The sequence below is a fragment of the Agelaius phoeniceus genome, chromosome 38 (genome assembly GCF_051311805.1).
Source record: "Agelaius phoeniceus isolate bAgePho1 chromosome 38, bAgePho1.hap1, whole genome shotgun sequence".
Taxonomy (NCBI): Eukaryota; Metazoa; Chordata; class Aves; order Passeriformes; family Icteridae; genus Agelaius; species Agelaius phoeniceus.
The window spans coordinates 1,565,860-1,586,982 of NC_135304.1; the positions used below are offsets into that span (position 1 = coordinate 1,565,860).

Here is a 21,123-nt window from a genome sequence, read left to right on the forward strand (position 1 = left end):
CCCCCTGCCCGCAGATGGTGCCCATGGAGCTGGTGGAGGAGGAGTTCTGGTGCCTGGTGACCGGCTCCAAAATCCCCCAAGAAACCCCCAAAATGCCCCCAAATCCTCCCAAAATGCCCCCAAATCCCCCCAAAAATGCCCCCAAATCCCCCCAAAATGCACCTAAATCCCCCCCAAAATGTCCCCACATCCCCATCCTGACGCCCCCTGCCCACAGATGGTGCCCACGGAGCTGGTGGAGAAGGAGTTCTGGCGCCTGGTGACCAGCCCAAAAATCCCTTCAGAATGCCCCCCAAAACCCCAAATGCCCCAAATCTCCCCAAAAAACCCCAAAAAGCCCCCAAATCCTTTCCCCAACCCCTGCTGATGCCCCCTGCTCGTAGATGGTGCCCATGGAGCTGGTGGAGAAGGAGTTCTGGTACCTGGTGAACAGCACCAAAATCCCTTTCAAAATGCCCCCAAACCTCCCCCAAAAACCCCAAAATCCCCCCAAAATGCCCCCAAATGCCCCCAAAATGCCCCCTGCCCGCAGATGGTGCCCACGGAGCTGGTGGAGGAGGAGTTCTGGCACCTGGTGACCAGCCCCAAAATCCCCACAAAATGCCCCCCAAAATCCCCCCAAAAACCCCCAAAATGCCCCAAAATCCCCCCAAATCCCCCCAGAATGCCCCAAAATCCCCCCAAAATGCCCCCAAATGCCCCAAAATGCCCCCTGCCCGCAGATGGTGCCCATGGAGCTGGTGGAGGAGGAGTTCTGGTGCCTGGTGACCGGCTCCAAAATCCCCCAAGAAACCCCAAATGCCCCCAAATCCTCCCAAAAAGCCCCCAAACCTCCCCCAAAATGCCCCAGAATCCCCCCAAAATGCCCCCAAATCCCCCAAAATGCCCCCAAATCCCCTCCTGATGCCCCCTGCCCACAGACGGTGCCTACACAGCTGGTGGAGAAGGAGTTCTGGTACCTGGTGACCAGCACCAAAATCCCTTCAAAATGCCCCCCAAAACCCCCCCAAAAACCCCCAAAATGCCCCCAAATCCCCCCAAAATGCCCCCAAATCTCCCCTGATGCCCCCTGCCCGCAGATGGTGCCCACGGAGTTGGTGGAGAAGGAGTTCTGGTACCTGGTGACTGGCTCCAAAATCCCCCAAGAAAACCCCAAAATGCCCCCAAATCCCCCCAAAATGCCCCAGAATCCCCCCAAATCCCCACAAAATGCCCCCAAATCTCCCCAAAAGCCCCCAAATCCCCTCCTGACGCCCCCTGCCCGCAGATGGTGCCCACGGAGCTGGTGGAGAAGGAGTTCTGGCACCTGGTGAACCAGCACCAAAATCCCTTCAAAATGGCCCCCAAAACCCCCCCAAAAAACCCCCAAAACGCCCCCCAAATCCCCAAAAAAGCCCCCAAATCCCCCCCCAAATGCCCCAAAATGCCCCCGCCCGCAGATGGTGCCCACGGAGCTGGTGGAGGAGGAGTTCTGAGACCTGGTGACCAGCCCCAAAATCCCCCAAGAAAACCCCAAAATCCCCCCAATAACCCCCAAAATGCCCCAGAATCCCCCAAAATGCCCCCAAATCCCCTCCTGATGCCCCCTGCCCGCAGATGGTGCCCACGGAGCTGGTGGAGAAGGAGTTCTGGCGCCTGGTGAACAGCATCGAGGAGGACGTGACCGTGGAGTACGGCGCCGACATCCACTCCAAGGAGTTCGGCTCCGGCTTCCCCGTGCGCGATGGCAAACGGCGCCTGTCCCCCGAGGAGGAGGTGGGGACAATGGGGACAGTGGGGACATTGGGACAGTGGGGACAGTGGGGACAGTGGGGACGCTGGGGATGCTGGGGACACTGGGGACTAGTGGGGACAATGGGGACATTGGGGACATTGGGGACAATGGGGACAGTGGGGACAATGGGGATGCTGGGGACACTGGGGACACTGGGGACAGTGGGGACAGTGCCACCTCCCCCAGGGCACTGCCACAGGGATGGTGTCACCTTCCCCCAGAGGAACGTGGGACCCTGGGGACACTGGGAGCACTGGGGACATTGGGGACATTGGGGACACTGGGGACAGTGGGGACAATGGGGACGCTGGGGGACAGTGGGGACATTGGGGACAATGGGGACAATGGGGACATTGGGGACACTGGGGACATTGGGGACACTGGGGACACTGGGGATAATGGGGACACTGGGGACAATGGGGACAATGGGGACATTGGGGACAGTGGGACATTGGGGACACTGGGGACAGTGGGACAGTGGGGACATTGGGGACAATGGGGACAATGGGGACAGTGGGGACATTGGGGACATTGGGGACAGTGGGGACAGTGGGGACATTGGGGACATTGGGGACAGTGGGGACAGTGGGGACAATGGGGACAGTGGGGATGCTGGGGGATGCTGGGGATGCTGGGGAACATTGGGACATGGGGACACTGGGGACAGTGGGGACAATGGGGACGCTGGGGACGCTGGGGACATTGGGGACAGTGGGGACAGTGGGGACAATGGGGGTGCTGGGGACAATGGGGACACTGGGACATTGGGGACGTTGGGGACGCTGGGGACATTGGGGACACTGGGGACATGGGGACAATGGGGGATGCTGGGGACATTGGGGACAATGGGGACACTGGGGACATTGGGGATGCTGGGGACACTGGGGACAGTGGGGACAGTGGGGACATTGGGGACACTGGGGATAATGGGGACACTGAGGACAGTGGGGACAATGGGGACAGTGGGGACATTGGGACACTGGGGGTGCTGGGGACACTGGGGACACTGGGGACATTGGGGATGCTGGGGACACTGGGGACATTGGGGACAGTGCCACCTCCCCCTGGGGCATTGTCACCTCCCCCAGGGCACTGCCACAGGGACAGTGTCACCTTCCCTGAGGAGGAGGTGGGACAGTGGGGACAGCGTCGCTTCCCCCAGGGGGAAATTGTCACCATTGTCACCTCCCCTGCGAGGACACTGCCAGGGACTATGTCACCCCACCAAGGGCAGTGCCAGGGACAGTGTCACCTTCCCTGAGGAGGAGGTGGCACTGTGGGGACATCCCCTGGGTGACACCGTCCCCCATCCCTGGGTGTCCCTGTGTCCCCTGGGTGTCCCCATCCATCCCTCGGTGACCCTGTCCCCTGGGTGTCCCCATTCCCTGGGTGTCCCCATTCCCTGGGTGTCCCCATCCCCTGGGTGTCCCCATCCCCTAGGTGACCCTGTCCCGGGTGTCCCCATCCCCTGGTGACCCTGTCCCCCCTGTGTGTCCCCCTATCCCCTGGTGACCCTGTCCCTGGCTGTCCCCATGTCCCTGTGTGTCCCCATGTCCCCTGGCTGTCCCCATGTCCCCTGGGTGTCCCCATCCCCTGGGTGCCCCCATCCCCTCAGTGTCCCCATGTCCCCTCAGTGTCCCCATGTCCCCTGTCTGTCCCTGTGTGTCCCCATCCCCTGGGTGTCCCTGTCCCCTCAGTGTCCCCATGTCCCCTCAGTGTCCCCATGTCCCCTGGGTGACACTGTCCCCTGGGTGTCCCCATGTCCCCTGGGTGACCCTGTCCCGGGTGTCCCCTGTGTGTCCCCCTCCCCTGGGTGACCCTGTCCCCTGGGTGTCCCCGGGTGTCCCCTGGCTGTCCCCATATCCCCTGGTTGACCCTGTCCCCCCCAGTGTCCCCATCCCTGAGTGTCCCCATCCCTGGGTGTCCCTTGTCTGTCCCCCTCCCCTGGGTGACGCTGTCCCCTGTGTGTCCCCATGTCCCCTGGGTGTCTCTGTCCCCTGTGTGTCCCCATGTCCCCTGGATGTCCCCATGTCCCCCGGTGACCCTGTCCCTGGATGTCCCCTGTGTGTCCCCATGTCCCCTGTCTGTCCCCATGTCCCCCGGTGACCCTGTCCCTGTGTGTCCCCATGTCCCCCTGGCTGTCCCCATGTCCCCTGGGTGACCCTGTCCCTGGATGTCCCCTGGCTGTCCCCATGTCCCCTGTCTGTCCCCATGTCCCCTCAGTGTCCCCATGTCCCCTCAGTGTCCCCATCCCCTCAGTGTCCCCATGTCCCCCTCAGTGTCCCCATGTCCCCCTGGCTGTCCCCATGTCCCCTCAGTGTCCCCATCTCCCCTGGGTGACCCTGTCTGTCCCTGTGTGTCCCCCTCCCCTGGGTGACCCTGTCCCCCCCGGTGTCCCCAGGAGTACGCGGGCAGCGGCTGGAACCTGAACGTGATGCCGGTGCTGCAGCAGTCGGTGCTGTGCCACATCAACGCCGACATCTCGGGCATGAAGGTGCCCTGGCTCTACGTGGGCATGGTGTTCTCAGCCTTCTGCTGGCACATCGAGGACCACTGGAGCTACTCCATCAACTACCTCCACTGGTGGGCACCCAGGGGCATTTGGGGCTGCTTTGGGGCATTTGGGGCAACTTTGGGGCATTGGGGGCAAATTTGGGGCAGCTTTGGGGCATTGGGGGCAAATTTGGGGCATTTGGGGGGCAATTTCGGGGGTGTCTGGGGGGCATTTCGGGGGTGTCTGGGGGGCATTTGGGGGTGGCTGGGGGGCATTTGGGGCAGCTTTGGGGCATTTGGGGCAGCTTTAGGGCATTTGGGGGCAACTTTGGGGCATGTGGGGGCAATTTTGGGGGTGTCTGGGGGGCATTTCGGGGGTGTCTGGGGGGCATTTGGGGGTGGCTTTGGGACATTTGGGGGTGTCTGGGGGGCATTTGGGGGCAACTTTGGGGCATTTGGGAGCAACTGGGGCATTTGGGGGCAACTTTGGGGCATTTGGGGGCACCCAGGGGCATTTGGGGAGTGGCTGGGGGGCATTTAGGGGGTGGCTGGGGTGCCAGAGGGGCAACTTTGGGGCATTTGGGGGCAACTTCGGGGCATTTGGGGGGTGTCTGGGGGGCATTTGGGGGCCACTTTGGGGCATTTGGGGCAACTTTGAGGCGTTTAGGGGCAACTTCGGGGCATTTGGGGGGTGGCTGGGGAGCATTTGGGGGCCACTTTGGGGCATTTGGGGCAACTTCAGGGCATTCGGGGCACCCCGGGGCATTTGGGGGGTGGCTGGGGGGCATTTGGGGCAACTTCGGGGCATTTGGGGGCACCCAGGGGCATTTGGGGCAACTTTGGGGCAACTTCGGGGCATTTGGGGGCAACTTTGGGGCCAACTTTGGGGCATTTGGGGGTGTCTGGGGGGCATTTGGGGCAACTTTGGGGCATTTGGGGAATGTCTGGGGGGCATTTGGGGGCAACTTTGGGGCATTTGGGGCAACTTCGGGGCAACTTCGGGGCATTTGGGGGTGGCTGGGGGGCATTTGGGGGCGACTTCGGGGCATTTGGGGGCAATTTTGGGGGTGTCTGTGGGGCATTTGGGGGCAGCTTTGGGGCAGTTGGGGGCACCCAGGGGCATTTGGGGGCAGCTTCGGGGGATTTGGGGGCAACTTTGGGGCATTTGGGGGCAATTTTGGGAGTGTCTGGGGAGCATTTAGGGGCAACTTTGGGGCATTTGGGGGCAGCTTTGGGGCATTGGGGGCAAATTTGGGGCAGCTTTGGGGCATTTGGGGGCAACTTCGGGGGTGTCTGGGGGGCATTTGGGGGGTGTCTGGGGGGCATTTGGGGACACCCAGGGGCATTTGGGGGGTGTCTGGGGGGCATTTGGGGGGTGTCTGGAGGACACTTAGGGGCAGCTTCAGGGCATTTGGGGTAATTTTGGGGCACTTGGGGGCAATTTTGGGGGTGTCTGGGGGGCATTTGGGGCCACTTTGGGGCCAACTTTGGGGCATTTGGGGGTGTCTGGGGGGCATTTGGGGCAACTTTGGGGCATTTGGGGAATGTCTGGGGGGCATTTGGGGCAACTTTGGGGCATTTGGGGGCAACTTCGGGGCCAACTTTGGGGCATTTGGGGGTGGCTGGGGGGCATTTGGGGGCAATTTCGGGGCCAACTTTGGGGCATTTGGGGCATTTGGGGGCAATTTCGGGGGTGTCTGGGGGGCATTTGGGGGCAACTTTGCGGCATTTGGGGCAACTTCAGGGCATTTGGGGGCCACTTCGGGGCATTTGGGGCAGCTTTGGGGCAACTTCGGGGCATTTGGGGGCAATTTCGGGGGTGTCTGGGGAGCATTTGGGGGTGGCTGGGGGGCATGTGGGGACACCCAGGGGCATTTGGGGGCACCCAGGGGCATTTGGGGGCAATTTCGGGGGTGTCTGGGGGACATTTGGGGGCAACTTTGGGGCATTTGGAGCAACTTCAGGGCATTTGGGGGCAATTTCGGGGCCAACTTTGGGGCATTTGGAGGCACCCAGGGGCATTTAGGGGGTGTCTGGGGGGCATTTAGGGGCAGCTTTGTGGCTTTTTGGGGCATTTGGGGGCAACTTTGGGGCATTTAGGGGCAACTTTGGGGCATTTGGGGCAACTTTGGGGCATTTGGGGCAACTTTGGGGCATTTGGGGAGTGGCTGGGGGGCATTTAGGGGGTGGCTGGGGTGCCAGAGGGGCAACTTTGGGGCATTTGGGGCAGCTTCGGGGCATTTGGGGCAACTTCAGGGCATTCGGGGCACCCCGGGGCATTTGGGGGTGTCTGGGGGGCATTTGGGGGCAACTTTGGGGCATTTGGGGGTAGCTTTGGGGCATTTGGGGGCAACTTTGGGGCAACTTTGGGGCATGTGGGGGCAATTTTGGGGGTGTCTGGGGGGCATTTGGGGACAACTTTGTGCATTTAGGGGGTGTCTGGGGGGCATTTAGGGGGTGTCTAGGGGCATTTAGGGGGCAACTTTAGGGCATTTAGGGGCTGTCTGGGGGGCATTTAGGGGCAACTTTGGGGCATTTGGGGGTGTCTAGGGGCATTTAGGGGGTGGCTGGGGGGCATTTGGGGGCAACTTTGGGGCATTTGGGGGTGTCTAGGGGCATTTAGGGGGTGGCTGGGGGGCATTTGGGGGCAACTTTGGGGCATTTGGGGGTGTCTAGGGGCATTTAGGGGGTGGCTGGGGGGCATTTGGGGGCAACTTTGGGGTGTTTGGGGCACTTGGGGAGTGACTTTGGGGTGATTTTGGGTGTCCGGGGGGGGCGACCTTGGGGTGTTTGGGGCATCCAGGGGGCGCTTGTGGGGTATTTGGGGGTCAGGAGGAGCAGATTTGGGGTGTCCCTCACCCCAGGGGAGAGCCCAAGACCTGGTACGGGGTGGGACGAGATTTTTGGGGTGGGATAAGGAGGTTTTTAGGCTGGACTAAGGAGGTTTTTGGGCTCTCCCTCACCCCAGGGGCGAGCCCAAGACCTGGTACGGGATGGGACGAGGTTTTTGGGGCGGTACAGAATGGGATGAGGAGGTTTTTAGGCTGGATCAGAAGGTTTTTAGGCTGGACTAAGGAGGTTTTTGGGGTGTCCCTCACCCCAGGGGCGAGCCCAAGACCTGGTACGGGGTGTGACGAGGTTTTTGGGGTGGGATGAGGAGGTTTTTAGGATGGACTAAGGAGGTTTTTAGGATGCAATAAGGAGGTTTTTGGGGTGGGATAAGGTTTTTAGGCTGGACTAAGGAGGTTTTTGGGGTGGGATGAGGAGGTTTTTAGGATGGACTAAGGAGGTTTTTGGGATAGAATAAGGAGGTTTTTAGGATGGAATAAGGAGGTTTTTGGGGTGAGATGAGGAAGTTTTTGGGCTGGGACGAGGAGGTTTTCATGATAGAATAAGGAGGTTTTTGGGGTGGACTAAGGAGGTTTTTAGGATGGACTAAGGAGGTTTTTAGGCTGGACTAAGGAGGTTTTTGGGCTCTCCCTCTCCCCCAGGGGTGAGCCCAAGACCTGGTACAGGGTGGGATGATGAAATTTTTAGGATGGACTAAGTATGTTGGGGTGGGATGAGGAGGTTTTTGGGGTGGGACAAGGAGGTTTTTAGGATGGAATAAGGAGGTTTTTGGGATAGAATAAGGAGGTTTTTAGGCTGGACTAAGGAGGTTTTTGGGGTGTAATAAGGAGGTTTTTGGGGTGAGATGAGGAGGTTTTTAGGATGGATTAGGAGGTTTTTGGGCTGGACTAAGGAGGTTTTTGGGATAGAATAAGGAGGTTTTTGGGGTGGGATGAGGAAGTTTTTAGGATGCAATAAGGAGGTTTTTGGGCTGGACTAAGGAGCTTTTTGGGGTGGGATAAGGAGGTTTTTAGGATGGATTAGGAGGTTTTTGGGGTGTCCCTCACCCCAGGGGCGAGCCCAAGACCTGGTACGGGGTGTGACGAGGTTTTTGGGGTGGGATGAGGAGGTTTTTAGGATGGAATAGGGAGGTTTTTAGGCTGGACTAAGGAGGTTTTTAGGATAGAATAGGGAGGTTTTTAGGATAGAATAAGGAGGTTTTTGGGGTGAGATGAGGAAGTTTTTGGGGTGGGATGAGAAAGTTTTTAGGATGGAATAAGGAGGTTGTTGGGGTGAGATGAGGAGGTTTTTATGATAGAACAAGGAGGTTTTTGGGGTGGAATAGGGAGGTTTTTAGGCTGGACTAAGGAGGTTTTTGGGCTCTCCCCCACCCCCAGGGGCAAGCCCAAGACCTGGTACGGGGTGGGATGAGCAGGTTTTTGGGGTGGACTAAGGAGGTTTTTGGGGTGGGATGAGAAGGTTTTTAGGATAGAACAAGGAGGTTTTTAGGATGCAATAAGGAGGTTTTAAGGATGGAATAAGGAGGTTTTTGGGATAGAATAAGGAGGTTTTTGGGGTGAGATGAGGAGGTTTTTAGGATGCACTAAGGAGGTTTTTGGGCTCTCCCTCACCCCAGGGGCGAGCCCAAGACCTGGTACGGGGTGGGATGGTGAAACTTTTAGGATAGAATAAGGAGGTTGTTAGGGTGGAATGAGGAGGTTTTTAGGATGGAATAGGCAGGTTTTTAAGATAGAATAACGAGGTTTTTAGGATAGAATAAGGAGGTTTTTAGGATGGAATAAGGAGGTTTTTGGGGTGTAATAAGGAGGTTTTTGGGGTGAGATGAGGAGGTTTTTAGGATGCACTAAGGAGGTTTTTGGGCTCTCCCTCTCCCCCAGGGGCGAGCCCAAGACCTGGTACGGGGTCCCGTCGTTCGCGGCCGAGCACCTGGAGGAGGTGATGAAGAAGCTGACGCCGGAGCTGTTCGAGAGCCAGCCCGACCTCCTGCACCAGCTCGTCACCCTCATGAACCCCAACACCCTCATGGCCCACGGCGTCCCCGTGAGTTTGGGGCTGTCCCCATCCCCTGTCCCCAGCCCTGTCCCCCCCTCCCGAGGCCGGCGCTGAGCTCAGGTGCGCCCCCAGGTGGTCCGGACCAACCAATGCGCAGGCGAGTTCGTCATCACCTTCCCCCGCGCCTACCACAGCGGCTTCAACCAGGGCTACAACTTTGCTGAGGCCGTCAACTTCTGCACGGCTGACTGGGTGAGCTCGGGAGGGGCTCCAAAATACCCTGGGAGGGGCAGAAAATGTACCTGGGGAGGCAGAAAATACATGGGGGAATCAAGGAGGAAAGCGGAGGAGGGCAAAGAAAAATTTACGGGGGAACGGGGAAATTTGAGGGTGGGGAAAGGAAGGAAAAGAAAATTCAGGGGGACATAAAATGTGCTTGGAGGGGCATAAAAATATACCTGGGAAGGCAGAAAATACACCTGAGGGGGTAGAAAATGTACCTGGGGAGGCAGAAAATACATGGGGGAATCAAGGAGGAAAGCGGAGGAGGGCGAAGAAAAATTTACGGGGGAACGGGGAAATTTGAGGGGGGAGGAGGGAGGAAAAGGAAAGGAGAAGGTAAAATTCTGGAGGCATGAAATGTGCTTAGAGGGGCATAGAAAGTACCTGGGGAGGCATAAAAATAAACCTGGGGAGGCAGAGAAAAACCTGGGGGAATCAACAAAAAAACTCAGGGAGTGCAAAGAGGGAAATGGGGAAATTTGAGGGTGGAGAAAGGAAGGAAAAGAAAATTCAGGGGGACACAAAATGTGCTTGGAGGGGCAGAAAAATATACCTGGGGAGGCAGAAAATAGACCTGAGTGGGTAGAAAATGTACCTGGGGAGGCAGAAAATACATGGGGGAATCAAGGAAGAAAGCGGAGGAGGGCGAAGAAAAATTTATGGGGAAACGGGGAAATTTGAGGGTGGGGAAAGGAAGGAAAAGAAGAGGAGAAGGTAAAATTATGGAGGCATGAAATGTGTTTGGAGGGGCATAGAAAATACCTGGGGGCAGAGAAATACCTGGGGGAATCAGCAAAAAAAACAAGGGAGTGCAAAGAGGGAAATGGGGAAATTTGAGGGTGGAGGAGGGAGGAAAAGAAAAGGAGAAGGTAAAATTCTGGAGGCATAAAATGTGTTTGGAGGGGCATAGAAAGTACCTGAAGGGGTAAAAGAAATACCTGGGGGGGCAGAAAATGTCCCTGGGGAGGCAGAAAATACATGGGGGAATCAAGAAAAAAAGCGGAGGAGGGCGAAGAAAAATTTACGGGGGAACGGGGAAATTTGAGGGTGGGGAAAGGAAGGAAAAGAAGAGGAGAAGGTAAAATTCTGGAGGCATGAAATGTGCTTAGAGGGGCATAGAAAGTGCCTAGGGGGCAGAGAAATACCTGGGGGAATCAAAAAACAAAATTGGGGAGGATAAAGAAAACTTTACAGGGAAACGGGGAAATTTGAGGGTGGAGAAAGGAAGGAAAAGGAAAGGAGAAGCCAAAATTGAGTGGGGCACAAAATGTGCTTGGAGGGGTACAAAAGTGGCTGAAGGGGAAGAAAAAATACCTGGGGAGGGCAGAAAATTCACCTGGGGAGGCAGAAAATACATGGGAAAATCAACAAAGAAAGTGGAGGAGGGCGAAGAAAAATTTATGGGGGAACGGTGAAAAATTTGAGGGTGGGGAAAGGAAGGAAAAGAAGAGGAGAAGCCAAAATTCTGGGGGCATAAAATGTGTTTGGAGGGGCATAGAAAATACCTGGGGAGGCATAAAAATAAACCTGGGGAGGCACAGAATATCTGGGGGAGTCAACAAAAAAAACGGAGGAGGGCGAAGAAAAATTTATGGGGAAAGAGCGAAATTTGAGGGTGGAGGAAGGAAAGAAAAGAAAAGGAGAAGCCAAAATTCTGGAGGCATAAAATGTGCTTGGAGGGGCATAGAAAGTGCCTGAAGGGGTAAAAGAAATACCTGGGGGGGCAGAAAATGTCCCTGGGGAGGCAGAGAATACATGGGGGAATCAACAAAAAAAGCGGAGGAGGGCGAAGAAAAATTTACAGGGGAATGGCGAAATTTGAGGGTGGAGGAGGAAAGAAAAGAAAAGGAGAAGCCAAAATTCTGGGGGCATAAAATGTGTTTGGAGGGGCATAGAAAATACCTGAGGAGGCATAAAAATAAACCTGGGGAGGCACAGAATATCTGTGGGGAGTCAACAAAAAAAACGGAGGAGGGCGAAGAAAAATTTATGGGGAAAGAGCGAAATTTGAGGGTGGGGAAAGGAAGGAAAAGAAAATTCAGGGGGACACAAAATGTGCTTGGAGGGGCATAAAAATATACCTGGGAAGGCAGAAAATACACCTGAGGGGGTAGAAAATGTACCTGGGGAGGCAGAAAATACATGGGGGAATCAAGGAAGAAAGCGGAGGAGGGCGAAGAAAAATTTATGGGGAACGGCGAAAAATTTGAGGGTGGGGAAAGGAAGGAAAAGAAGAGGAAAAGGTAAAATTCTGGAGGTATAAAATGTGTTTGGAGGGGCATAGAAAGTACCTGGGGGGCAGAGAAATACCTGGGGGAATCAACAAAAAATTGGGAGAGTGCAAAGAAAACTTGACAGGGAAACAGGGAAATTTGAGGGTGGAGAAAGGAAGGAAAAGGAAAGGAGAAGGTAAAATTCTGGAGGCATAAAATGTGTTTGGAGGGGCACAAAAGTGCCTGAAGGGGGAGAAAAAATACCTGGGGAGGGCAGAAAATTCACCTGGGGAGGCAGAAAATACATGGGGGAATCAAGGAGGAAAGCGGAGGAGGGCGAAGAAAAATTTACGGGGGAAACGGCAGAATTTGAGGGTGGGGAAAGGAAGGAAAAGAAAATTCAGGGGGACACAAAATGTGCTTGGAGGGGCATAGAAAGTACCTGGGGGGTGGAAAATGCACCTGGGGAGGAAAGGAAAATATCCAGAATATTCAGAATATCCTGGGCCCCGTTTTGGGAGCCCCCACAGGCAGGGGGAGCATTGAGCACTGCCCAGTGCAGGGCTATGGGAGGGTTCCCCGGGTTTGGGGGTGCTGAGATCTGTTCAGGGCTGTGTTTAGGGGTGCCCCCAGGTTTTGGGGACCCCCCTGAGCCCCCCGTTTTTCCCCAGCTCCCCGCAGGCAGGGGGTGCATCGAGCAGTACCCAGTACAGGGCTATGGGGTCTCTGAGTTCTGGGCTATCCCAGCTTTGAGGGATCAGCTCTGGGGTTACCCCACTGGGTTCAGGGCTGTGTTTAGGGGGTCCCCCCAGTTTTTGGGGACCCCCCTGAGCCCCCGTTTTCCCCCCAGCTCCCCGCAGGCCGGCAGTGCATCGAGCACTACCCAGTTCAGGTCTATAGGGTGTTTGAGCACTGGGGTTACTCTGCTTGGTTCAGGGCTGTGTTTAGGAGCCCCCCCAGATTTCGGGGACCCCCCTGACCCCCCATTTCCCCCCGTTTCCCCCCAGCTCCCCGCAGGCCGGCAGTGCATCGAGCACTACCCAGTTCAGGGCTATGGGAGGGTTCCCAAGTTTGGGGGTTCAGCTGGGTTCAGGGCTGTGTTTAGGGTGTCCAGGGGCTCTCTTAGGTTTTGGGGACCCCCCTGACCCCCCATTTCCCCCATTTTCCCCCCAGCTCCCCGCAGGCCGGCAGTGCATCGAGCACTACACTGAGTTCTGGGCTATCCCAGCTTTGGGGGCTCAGCCCTGGGCTTACCCCGCTGGGTTCAGGGCTGTGTTTAGGATGTCCCAGGGGTTTTGGGGACCCCCCTGACCCCCCATTTCCCCCCATTTTCCCCCCAGCTCCCTGCAGGCCGGCAGTGCATCGAGCACTACCCAGGCACTACACTGAGCACTGGGCTATCCCAGCTTTGGGGGCTCAGCCCTGGGCTTACCCCACTGGGTTCAGGGCTGTGTTTAGGGGTCCCCCCATGTTTTGGGGACCCCCCTGACCCCCCATTTCCCCCCAGCTCCCCGCAGGCCGGCAGTGCATCGAGCACTACCCAGTTCAGGTCTATAGGGTGTTTGAGCACTGGGGTTACCCCAATGGGTTCAGGGCTGTGTTTAGGGTGTCCAGGGGCTCTCTGAGGTTTTGGGGACCCCCCTGACCCCCCATTTCCCCCCGTTTTCCCCCCAGCTCCCCGCAGGCCGGCAGTGCATCGAGCACTACACTGAGATCTGGGGTACCCCAGCTTTGGGGGCTCAGCCCAGCTGGGTGCAGGGCTGTGTTTAGGGTGTCAAGAGGGTCCCCCCAGATTTCGGGGACCCCCCTGACCCCCTGTTTTCCCCCAGCTCCCCGCAGGCCATCAGTGCATCAAGCACTACCCAGTACAGGGCTATGGGGTGTCTGAGCACTGGGGTTACCCCACTGGATTCAGGGCTGTGTTTAGGGGGTCCAGGGGGTCCCCCCAGATTTTAGGGACCCCCCTGACCCCCCGTTTTCCCCCCAGCTCCCCACAGGCCGGCAGTGCATCGAGCACTACACTGAGTTCTGGGCTATCCCAGCTTTGGGGGCTCAGCCCTGGGCTTACCCCACTGGGTTCAGGGCTGTGTTTAGGATGTCCCAGGGGTTTTGGGGACCCCCCTGACCCCCCGTTTCCCCCCCAGCTCCCTGCAGGCCGGCAGTGCATCGAGCACTACCCAGGCACTACACTGAGATCTGGGGTACCCCAGCTTTGGGGGCTCAGCCCAGCTGGGTTCAGGGCTGTGTTTAGGGGTCCCCCCAGATTTCGGGGACCCCCCTGACCCCCCATTTTCCCCCCAGCTCCCTGCAGGCAAGGGGGTGCATCGAGCACTACCCAGTGCAGGGCTATGGGGTGTCTGAGCACTGGGCTATCCCAGCTTTGGGGGCTCAGCCCTGGGGTTACTCCAGTGGGTTCAGGGCTGTGTTTAGGGTGTCCCAGGGGTTTCGGGGACCCCCCTGACCCCCCATTTCCCCCCGTTTTCCCCCCAGCTCCCCGCAGGCCGGCAGTGCATCGAGCACTATCGCCGCCTGCGCCGCTACTGCGTGTTCTCGCACGAGGAGCTGATCTGCAAGATGGCGGCCAGCCCCGAGAAGCTGGACCTGAACCTGGCGGCCGCCGTGCACAAGGAGATGTTCGTGCTCGTGCAGGAGGAGCGCAAGCTGCGCAAGGCCCTGCTCGAGAAGGTGGGGGCACCCCCAAAAATAGGGGGGGGGAGGGTGGGGGGCGCCCCCCAACAATGGGGAAGGGGTAGGGGGAGATGGAGGGGGGGGGTTGTGGCGTTTTTGGGGGGTTACGGAGGGGTTGGGGGGCACCTGAAGGGCTGGGGAGGGGGTGAGGGTTGGGGTTGTGGCACCCTTGGGGGGTTATGGGGGTACTGGGCACCCCAAAAAGTCTGAGGAGGGGATGAGGGTTGGGTTTGTGTCACCCTGAGGGGGTTATGGGGGTACTGGGGGTGTTAGGGGTACCCCAAAATCCCTGAGGAGGGGGTGAGGGTTGTGGTTGTAGCACCCTTAAGGGTTTATAGGGGTGTTAGGGGCACCCCAGAAAGTCTGAGGAGGAGGTGAGGGTTGGGTTTGTGGCACCCTCTGGGGGTTATGGGGGTACTGGGGGTGTATGGGGCACCCCAAAAACAAAGGAAGGGGTGAGGGTTGTGTTTGTGCCACCCTTAAGGGTTTATAGGGGTGTTAGGGGTACCCCAAAAGCTCTGGGAAAGGGGTGAGGGTTGTGGTTGTGCTCCCCTTGGGGTTATGGGGGTGTTAGGGGCACCCCAAAAGATCCCCTGGGAGGTCCCAGAGGGGTTAGGGGCTACTGGGGGGACCCCAAAAGCTCTGGGGAGGGGGTGAGGTTGGGTTTGTGGCACCCTTAAGGGGTTATGGGGGTACTGGGCACCCCAGAAAGTCTGAGGAGGGGGTGAGGGTTGGGTTTGTGCCACCCTGAGAGGGTTGTGGAGGAGTTGGGGGTGTTAGGGGCACCCCATAATCCCTGAGGAGGGGGGGAGGGTTGTGTTTGTGCCACCCCTAAGGGTTTATAGGGGTGTTAGGGGCACCCCAGAAAGTCTGAGGAGGGGGTGAAGGTTGTGGTTGTGTCACCCTGAGGGGGTTATGGAGGAGTTGGGGGTGTTAGGGGCACCCCAAAAGCTCCCCTGGAAGGTCACAGAGGGGTTGGAGATGTTGGGGTGCCCCACAATCCTTGAGGAGGGGGTGAGGGTTGGGGTTGTGGCACCCTTAAGGGGTTATGGGGGTACTGGGGGTGTTAGGGGCACCCCAAAAAGTCTGAGGAGGGGGTGAGGGTTGTGTTTGTGTCACCCTGAGGGGGTTATGGAGGTACTGGGCAGCCCAAAAAGTCTGAGGAGGGGGTGAGGGTTGTGGTTGTGGCACCCTGAGGGGGTTGTGGAGGGGTTGGGGTACTCCAAAAGCTCTGGGAAAGGGGTGAGGGTTGTGGTTGTGGCGTTTTTGGGGGGTTACGGAGGGGTTGGGGGGCACCTGAAGGTCTGGGGAGGGGGTGAGGGTTGGGGTTGTGCCACCCTGAGGGGGTTGTGGAGGAGGTGAGGGTGTTAGGGGTACCCCAAAAGCTCTGAGGAGGGGGTGAGGGTTGGGGTTGTGGCACCCTCTGGGGGTTAGGGGGGTACTGGGCACCCCAAAAAGTCTGAGGAGGGGGTGAGGGTTGTGGTTGTGCCACCCTGAGGGGGTTGTGGAGGGGTTGGGGCACCCCAAAAGCTCTGGGAAAGGGGTGAGGGTTGTGGTTGTGCCCCCCTTAAGGGTTTATAGGGGTGTTAGGGGCACCCCAAAAGTCTGAGGAGGGGGTGAGGGTTGTGGTTGTGTCACCCTGAGGGGGTTATGGGGGTACTGGGCACCCCAAAAGCGTTGGGAAAGGGGTGTGGGTTGTGTTTGTGTCACCCTTTGGGGATTATGGGGGTACTGGGGGTGTTAGGGGCACCCCAAAACCCCTGGGAAGGGGGTGAGGGTTGTGGTTGTGGCACCCTTGGGGAGTTATAGAGGAGATGGGGGTGCTGGGGGTGCCCCAAAAGCTCTGGGGAGGGGGTGAGGGTTGTGGTTGTGGCACCTTCAGGGGGTTGTGGAGGGATTGGGGTCCCCCAAAAGCTTTGGGGAGGGGATGAGGGCTGGGGTTGTGGCACCCTGAGGCGGTTATGGAAGGGTTGGGGGTGTTCAGGGCACCCCAAAATCCCCAAGGAGGGGGTGAGGGTTGGGTTTGTGGCACCCTTTGGGGGTTATGGGGGTACTGGGCACCCCAAAAAGTCTGAGGAGGGGGTGAGGGTTGGGTTTGTGGCACCTTCAGGGGGTTATGGGGGTACTGGGGGTGTTAGGGGTACCCCAAAAGCTCTGAGGATGGGGTGAGGGTTGTGGTTGTGGCACTTTTGGGCTGTTATGGAGGGGTTGGGGGGCACCTGAAGGGCTGGGGAGGGGGTGAGGGTTGGGGTTGTGGCACCCTGAGGGGGTTGTGGGGGTACTGGGGGTGCTGGGGGCACCCCAAAAGCTCTGGGAAGGGGGTGAGGGTTGGGTTTGTGCCACCCCTAAGGGTTTATAGGGGTGTTAGGGGCACCCCAAAATCCCTGGGGAGGGGGTGAGGGTTGGGTTTGTGGCACCCTGAGGGGGTTATGGGGGTACTGAGGGTGTTAGGGTCACCCCAAAAGCTTTGGGAAGGGGGTGAGGGTTGTGGTTGTGCCCCCCTTAAGGGGTTATGGAGGAATTGGGGGTGCTGGGCGCACCCCAAAATCCCTGGGGAGGGGGTGAGGGTTGTGGTTGTGTCACCCTGAGGGGGTTGTGGAGGAGGTGAGGGTGTTAGGGGTACCCCAAAAACTCTGGGGAGGGGCTGAGGGTTGTGGTTGTGGCACCCTTAAGGGTTTATAGGGGTGTTGGGGGCACCCCAAAAGCTCTGGGGAGGGGGTGAGGGTTGGGTTTGTGCCACCCTTAAGGGGTTATGGGGGTACTGGGGGTGTTGGGGGCACCCCAAAAGCTCTGGGAAGGGGGTGAGGGTTGGGGTTGTGCCACCCTTAAGGGTTTATAGGGGTGTTAGGGGCACCCCAAAAAGTCTGAGGAGGGGGTGAGGATTGTGGTTGTGGCACCTTCAGGGGGTTATGGAGGAGTTGGTGGTGTTAGGGGTACCCCAAAAGCTCTGAGGAGGGGGTGAGGGTTGTGGTTGTGGCACCCTTTGGGGTTTATGGGGGTACTGGGCACCCCAAAATCCCTGGGGAGGGGGTGAGGGTTGTGATTGTGCCACCCCTAAGGGTTTATAGGTGTGTTGGGGGCACCCCAAAAAGCTCTGAGGAGGGGGTGAGGGTTGGGGTTGTGTCACCCTCAGGGGATCATGCAGGGATTGTGGGCACTGAGAACACCCCAAACTCACCATGAGCAGGGTCTGATGTTGGTTTTTTTGCCCTCTCAGGGCATAATGGAGGCAGAGCAGGAAGGGTTGGAGCTACAGGAGGGATTTTTATCTCTTTGAGTGGCTCATGAACAGTTTGGGGGCGCTGAGAACACCCCAAAATCTCCATGGGGGGTGTCTGATGTCCTTCTTTCTACCCCCCTAGGACATAACGGAGACAGAGCAGGAAGGGCTGGAGCTACAGAGGGAAATGTGACAGAACTGGGGGGGATCTGACAGAATTTTTATCCCTCTCAGAGCATCATGAAGGGATTTGGGGCACTGAGAACACCCCAAAATCCCCACGGGGGGGTCTAATATCCATCATTTTGCCCCCCCAGGGCATCACGGAGGCAGAGCAGGAAGGGCTGGAGCTACAGGAGGGATTTTTATCCCTCTCAGAGCATCATGAAGGGATTGAGGGCGCTGAGAACACCCCAAAATCTCCATGAGCAGGGTCTAATGTTGGGTTTTTTGCCCTCCCAGGGCATCCCGGAGGCAGAGCAGGAAGGGCTGGAGCTGCAGGAGGGAAATGTGGGGGAATTTTTATCCCTCTCAGGGCATCATGAAGGGATTGGGGGCACTGAGAACACCCCAAAACCTCCATGGGGGGGTCTGATTTCCATTTTCCTGTCTCCCCAGGGCATCACGGAGGCAGAGCAGGAAGGGCTGGAGCTACAGGAGGGAAATGTGACAGAACTGGGGGGGATCTGACAGAATTTTTATCCCTCTCAGAGCATCATGGAGGGATTGAGGGCGCTGAGAACACCCCAAAATTTCCATGGGGGGGTTCTAATGTCCTTTTTTCTGCCCCCCTAGGACATAACAGAGGCAGAGCAGGAAGGGTTGGAACTACAGGGGGAAATGTGGGGGAATTTTTATCTCTTTGAGTGGATCATGAGCAGTTTGGAGGTGCTGAGAACACCCCAAAATCTCCATGAGCAGGGTCTGATGTTGGTTTTTTTGCCCTCTCAGGGCATCACTGAGGCAGAGCAGGAAGGGCTGGAGCCACAGGAGAAATTTTTATCCCTCTCAGGGCATCATGAAGGGATTGGGGGCACTGAGAACACCCCAAACTCTCTATGAGCAGGGTCTGATGTCCTTTTTTCTACCCCCCTAGGACATAACCAAGGCAGAGCAGGAGGGGTTGGAGCTACAGGAGGGAAATGTGGGGGAATTTTTATCTCTTTGAGTGGATCATGAACAGTTTGGGGGCACTGAGAACACCCCAAAATCTCCATGGGGGGGTTCTAATGTCCTTTTTTCTACCCCCCTAGGACATAATGGAGGCAGAGCAGGAAGGGCTGGAGCTGCAGGAGGGAAATGTGGGGGAATTTTTATCCCTCTCAGAGCATCATGGAGTGATTGGGGGCACTGAGAACACCCCAAAATCCCCACGGGGGGGTTCTGATGTTGGTTTTCCTGCCCCCCTAGGACATCTCAGAGGCAGAGCAGGAAGGGTTGGAGCCACAGGAGGGATTTTTACCCCTCTCAGGGCGTCATGAACAGTTTGGGGGCACTGAGAACACCCCAAAATCCCCACGGGGGGGTTCTGAGGTGCATTTTCCTGCCCCCCCAGGACATAATGGAGGCAGAGCAGGAAGGGCTGGAGCTGCAGAGGGAAATGTGACAGAACTGGGGGGGATCTGACAGAATTTTTATCCCTCTCAGGGCATCATGAAGGGATTGGGGGCGCTGAGAACACCCCAAAATCCCCACGGGGGGGTCCTGATGTGCATTTTCCTGACCCCCCAGGGCATCACGGAGGCAGAGCAGGAAGGGCTGGAGCCACAGGGGGGATTTTTATCCCTCTCAGAGCATCATGGAGGGATTGGGGGCACTGAGAACACCCCAAAATCTCTATGAGCAGGGTCTGATGTTGGTTTTCCTGCCCTCTCAGGGCATCTCAGAGGCAGAGCAGGAAGGGCTGGAGCTACAGGAGGGAAATGTGGAGGAATTTTTGTCCCTCTCAGAGCATCATGAACAGTTTGGAGGTGCTGAGAACACCCCAAAATCCCCACGGGGGGGTTCTGATGTTGGTTTTTTTGCCCCCCCAGGGCATCACGGAGGCAGAGCAGGAAGGGCTGGAGCTACAGGAGGGATTTTTATCCCTTTCAGAGCATCATGAAGGGATTGTGGGCGCTGAGAACACCCCAAAATCTCCATGGGGGGGATCTGACAGAATTTTTATCCCTCTTAGAGCATCATGGAGGGATTGGGGGCACTGAGAACACCCCAAAATCCCCACGGGGGGGTTCTGATGTCCTTTTTTCTACCCCCCCAGGGCATAATGGAGGCAGAGCAGGAAGGGTTGGAGGTACAGGAGGGATTTTTATCTCTTTGAGTGGATCATGAACAGTTTGGGGGCGCTGAGAACACCCCAAAATCTCCATGGGGGGGGTCTAATATCCATCATTTTGCCCCCCCAGGGCATCACGGAGACAGAGCAGGAAGGGCTGGAGCCACAGGAGGGATTTTTATCCCTCTCAGGGCATCATGAAGGGGTTGGGGGCACTGAGAACACCCCAAACTCTCCATGAAGGGGTTCTGATATTGGTTTTCCTGCCCTCTCAGGGCATCATGGAGACAGAGCAGGAAGGGCTGGAGCTACAGGAGAAATTTTTATCCCTTTCAGAGCATCATGGAGTGATTGTGGGCACTGAGAACACCCCAAAATCCCCACGGGGGGGGTCTGATCTCCATTTTCCTGCCCCCCCAGGGCATCACGGAGGCAGAGTAGGAAGGGTTGGAGCTACAGGAGGGAAATGTGGGGGAATTTTTATCTCTTTGAGTGGATCATGAACAGTTTGGGCGTGCTGAGAACACCCCAAAACCTCCATGAGCAGGGTCTGATGTTGGTTTTTTTGCCCTCTCAGGGCATCCCGGAGGCAGAGCAGGAGGGGTTGGAGCTACAGGAGGGAAATGTGGGGGAATTTTTATCTCTTTGAGCGGATCATGAGCAGTTTGGAGGTGCTGAGAACACCCCAAAATCTCCATGGGGGGGTCTGATCTCCATTTTCCTGTCCCCCATGTCCCCCTAAGACATCTCAGAGGCAGAGCAGGAAGGGTTGGAGCTACAGGAGGGATTTTTATCCCTTTCAGGGCATCATGAAGGGATTGTAGGCACTGAGAACACCCCAAAATCTCCATGGGGGGGTTCTAATGTCCTTTTTTCTACCCCCCTAGGACATAATGGAGACAGAGCAGGAAGGGCTGGAGCTGCAGAGGGAAATGTGACAGAACTGGGGGGGATCTGACAGAATTTTTATCCCTCTCAGAGCATCATGGAGGGATTGAGGGCACTGAGAACACCCCAAAATCCCCACGGGGGGGTTCTGATGTGCATTTTCCTGACCCCCCAGGACATCATGGAGGCAGAGCAGGAAGGGCTGGAACTACAGGAGGGATTTTTGTCCCTCTCAGAGCATCATGAAGGGATTGGGGGCACTGAGAACACCCCAAACTCTCTATGAGCAGGGTCTGATGTTGGTTTTCCTGCCCTCTCAGGGCATCTCAGAGGCAGAGCAGGAAGGGCTGGAGCTGCAGAGGGAAATGTGGGGGAAATTTTATCTCTTTGAGCGGATCATGAAGGGATTGGGGGCACTGAGAACACCCCAAAACCTCCATAGGGGGGT

The 21,123-nt window shown here is 57.4% G+C and overlaps 1 protein-coding gene across 1 annotated transcript in view; it reads left to right on the plus strand.

The window, feature by feature from the left end:
• The window catches only part of LOC129134614 (lysine-specific demethylase 5C-like), a 63,621-nt gene that overhangs the window by 11,663 nt on the left and 30,835 nt on the right, over nucleotides 1-21,123 (plus strand). The window contains 5 exon segments of the mRNA XM_077172550.1: nucleotides 1,597-1,755; nucleotides 4,176-4,357; nucleotides 8,995-9,157; nucleotides 9,242-9,361; nucleotides 14,095-14,289. Coding sequence (XP_077028665.1) covers nucleotides 1,597-1,755; nucleotides 4,176-4,357; nucleotides 8,995-9,157; nucleotides 9,242-9,361; nucleotides 14,095-14,289 — 819 coding nt within the window.